Raw genomic sequence first — 6,126 nt, forward strand, 5'->3', positions numbered from 1 at the left:
CCATTTCCGGCCATGATATGGGCCCCGGAAGAAATACTTAAGTTCACCTTTTCTAGACCTTCCCCTCTAGGGCAAGGTGCACGGCGCGACACCACTCCAGCCACTCCAGATACCTCACTCCAACAAACAATTTAACTTTTAAAATCGATATCTTACCGTACAGTTCACCGAATGGGGTCGTGTAGGTATTAATTTTTCTCAGTTTTTTGTGCTCTTTGCGATCGTCTACTGCACAATTAGATAAGATGACTTTTTTAAGGTCACGTGGGATGAAAACCACCTCGTGGCCTCACTCTTTTCCTAAACTCCGCCAATCCTGCTCGGTGGAATTAGTTCAAATTACACTCCGCACTAAACGACTTCTCTACCAACGTTTGGCACACTCCTGTTCTCAAAAATATCTCTAAAAACACTTCGAAAACTTTAAATCACTCTACACACGTCCTTTCCACTCGGCAGTCAGTAGACAACTGGTTGGGCAGGAGCTGCCGCCGACGGCCTCGTAATGGCTGCTGCTCGTAGTTTTTTTCTGGCTTCCCATTGGTCCATGATCTTCCGGCGTGTTTCACACCCACGGAAGGACGCCACATGATCCTGATCACAATTGGTGCAGTTTAAGGCTACAACCCTAGGGCAGGCACCGATGTTGCGCTCTTGGGCACAGCGCACGCACGCCTCCTTGTACCCACAGTAGTTCTTAGTTCTCAGTATGACCGAACTGCTGGCATCGGTAGCATTGAGGTGGGCCATGTTCTTTTCGTTGAACAAAATATTGGGCTGCGAATAGGCACTGGTCGATATGGCGTACCTTCATGATGTCTTCTAGGGTGACCTGTACTGGCACCGTGATAACAATAGGGGAGAGGGGGGTTTTCATCACATCACTGTTCGATTTCTGGAGACGCCTAATATCGATAGGGGCTAATTGCTGGAAGGCAGCCTGGACATCTTCCAAGGGTATGGAAATGTCTATGTTTTAATGATATAACGCTGTTGCGTTTTTCCTTGTCGTGGGGCATAGGTGTGATGACCTATTTGTAGCGATTTGAGCTCAGCTACAACGGCGTCTCGATCCGCTGCTAACTCCAGGAAAATCTGAATACCCCCTCCGGTTACGCACCAGGTATTTATTTATATGTAGATGAGTTAGGTATTGCCTCACCGCCGGGATTTGCTGGCCCGCCACGACAACCGGAGGTAGTTAATTTTTGTGGAGAGGTCTCGGTTCCCGCCTCAGTTGGAAGATTTTTCAGCGTGTCGAATGAATTTGGGTGAGTAAAATCAATTTTTCGTTCTTGACGCGTCTGTTTCTTTTTGCTGTCTGGTTTAATTTCCGTCTTGCCTGGTGGAATTTGGACTACCATCGATCGCGTCAGGCGGGGGGATACTTTTGATGTACCGCCTACTTTAATAAACCCAGTATCGTCGTCGGAGTCTGGTGGTAGATTTGCGGCCTGAGCTGGCTCTAAGGAATGAGCCATCGCGCACTAGTACTAGTAATTAATATTAATATGTATATTAATTAAAGTGACAATTTAGGCACAGCTGGCTCGGAGAGCACGGCCGAGCTACAATTGAAAAAACTGGGTTTTTCTGTTCGCACTGGTTGCTATAGGGCATAGGGACACGCGGCACTAATTCACAGTTTTTTGCACTTTAAAATAATAAAATGTACCTGAATATGGATATTCCACAGTCGCTGATTTCTTCAGGAGCACCAAATACAAAGGATATCACAGAAAAATCCCTGAGAACAAAGGCCTTTGTTCTCAAAAAAGGACGTTAGGATGACGTCACCAGATCGAAGCACAGAGCGACCGTAACACTTTGGACACTGGCACTGAACTATTTAGGATTGCGCTTCCGAAGTGCTTGCGTTTTAAGAAGCGGTCATCTATGGGATTAGTAATGCTGGGTCGCCCTGACGTTCGTCACCTCGAATGACTGCCAGTCTCCCTGTACCTTTCCATAGTCATTGAAACATAGTGAACCTCGAGGCGATTAGTGATATACCGCAATGATTTGCCTTCTTCACAGATAACGATGATTCTGACCGAATCAACGTGGCTTAAACGATTCGTTGTGACTAACATTAATTGTTATAACTAGACTAAAGAGAAAACAGAGATCAGACTTGATCTGACTTGACAGGCAAACGAAAGATAAACATGGACTGAAAGGAAATTTGAAATGAATAATTTGAAATTCCATTGTTTTTTGGTAAACAGTGAATAACAGTTATGTATCTATTCCCTAATGTTTCTCATTTAATAAATAATATTACTATAAATATAAACAAAGTATGAATTCAGGTCAAACCAGGAAAATCTCGAGAATTATGGGTGTTGCAATACTGTTTACGGGGAGTGTATATTTATTTATTTTATTTTATTTTTAAAAAAAGTTATATTACACAGAGATTAAGGATTTATGGTGCTGAAGAAATGTCTCCTAACCAATATCCCTTCATGCTCCTTATCGTCCAAATAGAAAAGTTGACGAGAAGACGGAAATTTCTCGGCGGCGCCACTATCCTGACCGAGAGGCACGCTGTCACGGCAGCACAATGTACAAGAGGGCTTGCACCAAATGCGGACATCAGTGTTGTCGCTGGAGCTCACGACAGGTCAAAATGTCAGTAATAAATAGTTTATTCTTCTTCTTCTTAAATATTATAGGAAATTACTATCAATCAATCTTGAAAAAATCAATAGCAATAGGGCCTCCTGATAAGTAGTATCTTCATTCAAAATAATATATCAGTAACTTCATTTGACGTTTCGGAGATCGAACCTAAGCTCAGAACTAAAATTAACAATTTCGAACAAACGAATTGTTCAGTAATAACACAGAAACAATAATTTAATAGATTTTTAAAAACGATATATAACAATAAATTAATCAGTTAAAAATTAGTATTCATTCTTGTTATATAAATAGGCTTTTCTTCCTCAATTTCCATGGTTTTTATTTAGTCAAATTATTAAAACCTTATCGATGGATTACTTCACAGTGGTGCTGTAGTGGAAAGTAAATTTCCATTAACTTTATGAAAAATACAATTAAAGGTTCTCTCTTTTAGGAAAATTAATTAAAAAGATATAATTTTTCGAAAATGGCACTGTTAAGTAAGTCATTGATACTTAAAATACTTAATAAGATTAAACTTCTTATCCAGGCTGTTGTGTTTAATTTGATAAGATTTTAACATGCTAAATAATAAAACTATAGGATTCTGAGGAGCATACTTTAAAGTCCTTTGTTATAGTTAAATGCAGAGGAGCTCCCAGCGAATTTTCTGGGAAACTTGTTTTGTAAGCTTGAAATTTTTAGATTATAAATTCTCCAACAAATTCATCACATTATCTCACTTGTTCCTCATTTCCTCTCATAGTTTTTTTTCATTACTATATTAGAGTTTAAAATCGTCCTAAATAAAAACAACATAAGCTACAAGAAACTAACCTATCAAAACGACAAAATGGTCTGCAGCTCAGCTAGTCTGTTGCGTGATTCCATTGTCCATTCATCTGACCTATTAACAAACTATCAATCATGTTAAATGTTGTATCGTTTTAACATACAAAAAGAAGGGGATATTTCTCCATTGAACACACTTTAACATGTTAAATTAAAGATCATGAATACCCCGATTATTAACAAACTTTTCATTCAGCAAAAAAATAGTAGAACTGACTTAGTGATTGTTCAGGTATTAAAGAGTATGTTTAAATTCTCTTTGCTACTTTTCCATATTGTTTTATCATCGTCATTTTAACCAAGGTAAAAATGTGAGAATTTATCTTCATTTACTTTGTCTAATAATAATTAACTACACTTATGTACCTATTATTTAAAAATGATAATTTCTATTTTTTTTTTTTTGCTTTTTATGTGGTTTATTGAAAATTAATTTTCTATCGTTTAGTTATTTTAATTTTATTCCATTTAAAAGATCTGCATAGTGGCCTTTTAAATTCTTTATATTATGCTTGTAATTAATTGTTTCCTCAATATTTGCTTTAGCTTACTCATCTATAGATGAAATCTGTTGCTGTTTATTTTCAAATAATTACTTAATATCAGGTTCATATTTCGTATTAGTTCATTAGTTTGACACATTTGGCTGTTAATTCCCTTTCAAGCCTATTTCTTTTAGAAGAAAAAGCTTCCCCTAAGGTATATTTAATTACATTTTATAATTTTTCTTAATGTTGTCCGTAAGTTTAAGTTTATTACTTTACGTTTATTTATTTACTTATTTCATTTAGAGAAAGAAAGTATTTCGTTTACATATTATGTTTGGATTATTTTTTTTTCTGGTATCAGTTAAACAAATTACTACTGTTCTCTATTGAATAAAGTCTTAGAGCAATTCATTTGTTAATGTTTAACCTACTTATATTTATTATCATTTTATTAATATTACTTTTCATAAAATACTATTTATAAACTATAATTATCAAAGAATTCTATACATATTGGCCTTAATAAGCTATCTTTATACGAACATAGTAAAAAAAAAAAGATTACCGAAGATTACCGCTGAAGATTACCGTGTTGTCATTGCAGTCAATAGCGGCTTCCATCGCAAAGCATTTCTGCATCATAATTATCACATCCCGCTCCAACGGGAATGACAATTGGAAGTTAATTGAGTATACACCTGCTCCAGCTCTCTTGTTAATACCGGACGCAGACCCATCGGTATAAATGTGTAGCCATTGCTCTATGGGGTATTGTTTTTCTCTCATAAATTGTTTTTAGTGCAGCAGCTCTAAGCTCGGGCTCAGGGCAATCTTTCTTGACACGACCACATGCCAGTTTGAATCGCCCGTAGACTTCAGCGGAATGAGATGCTTATATTCTGTTTTTCATCAGTTGGTAGGTCTATCTGGTGAAGCATTTCCTCGACTTTTGAAAGAAAAGTGCGATGGGACCTCAGTCGTTCATTCGCTTTACGATAATCCAACCAGTGTTCCTCTCGTCGCATAAGCTTTTCATAAAGACACAGAGCAGTTTTCTCCCTCCTATCCTGTAATGGTTCAAGACCTGCTTGGAGTTCCATAGCTGTAATTGGAGTCGATTTCACACCGCCAGTGATTATGCGTAAGGCCTGATTTTGAACTTTGTCTAACTTTTCTAACGCTGCTTTGGAGGAGGTAATTAGAGGTTCAGCTCCATACTCTAGATTACGCCGTACGTAAGATTTGTAGGCCGTACTGAGTACGTCTTGGGATGCTCCCCATTTAGTCCCTGTTAGCCTTTTCATCAGCTTCAGTTTTGATTGTCCTTTCTCAGTTGCTTTATGCATTTGTTTTAGCCAGGCCAGCTTAGAGTCTAGTGTGATTCCTAAATAGCTTGCTTTATCAGTTTTCGTTAGTTATTCGCCTTTAAAGTATAAATGAACCTCAGGTTTTTTTGTACTAAGGCTAAACACTTGAGACACAGTTTTTCGTGGATTAACTGTCATTCCATTTTCATTCACCCATTCGTGTAGTGTGTTCATGACTTTATTTAGAGTTTCTTCCAGACCACCCATACTAGAACTTGTTCCCCAGATAGCTAGGTCATCCGCAAAAAGAAGTGCTTGGACCCCAGGGTGATTAATCATTATCCTCTCAACTAGATCATTAATCATTATGTTAAATAAATAAGGAATTAGGACTGAGCCCTGTGGTACACCTTGGTTGGTTTGCCGATTACTGGACACTGAACTACCATAGCGGACCTTAATAAATCTCTGTCCCAGGAAAGATCGAATCCATGAGAGGAGATTGCCACCTATACCCATACCTTTCAACTTAGTAATAAGTTTTTTCCTCCATACGCAGTCGAAAGCAGCTTGGAAGTCAATAAATACTGCAAGTGTATGTTGTCTTCTTTGGAAGCCATCTTTCACTTTCTGAGAGAATCCGATGACCTGCTCAACCGTGTTTCTCCTCTTCCTGAAACCCGCCTGTCTGTCTGAAAGAAGTTTTTTTGGCTCAAGATATTCTTGTAGACGCGCTATAACCATTACGTTCAACCAGTTTACAGAGTGTGCTCGTGAGAGAGATAGGCATGTAACCGTTGATATCGTCAGCTGGTTTTCCATTTTTTAAGATGGGTAGTACCTCCGCTTTC

The 6,126-nt window shown here is 38.0% G+C and overlaps 1 protein-coding gene across 1 annotated transcript in view; it reads left to right on the plus strand.

Annotated features, from left to right (window-relative positions):
- The window catches only part of LOC106688776 (clotting factor G beta subunit), a gene marked incomplete at both ends in the record, with an annotated part of 120,834 nt that overhangs the window by 96,083 nt on the left and 18,625 nt on the right, over positions 1-6,126 (plus strand). Inside the window, 1 exon segment of the mRNA XM_067046758.1 lies at positions 2,418-2,634. Coding sequence (XP_066902859.1) covers positions 2,418-2,634 — 217 coding nt within the window.

The sequence above is a fragment of the Halyomorpha halys genome, unplaced genomic scaffold (genome assembly GCF_000696795.3).
Source record: "Halyomorpha halys isolate HHAL.00 unplaced genomic scaffold, Hhal_1.1 Scaffold1203.1, whole genome shotgun sequence".
Taxonomy (NCBI): domain Eukaryota; kingdom Metazoa; phylum Arthropoda; class Insecta; order Hemiptera; family Pentatomidae; genus Halyomorpha; species Halyomorpha halys.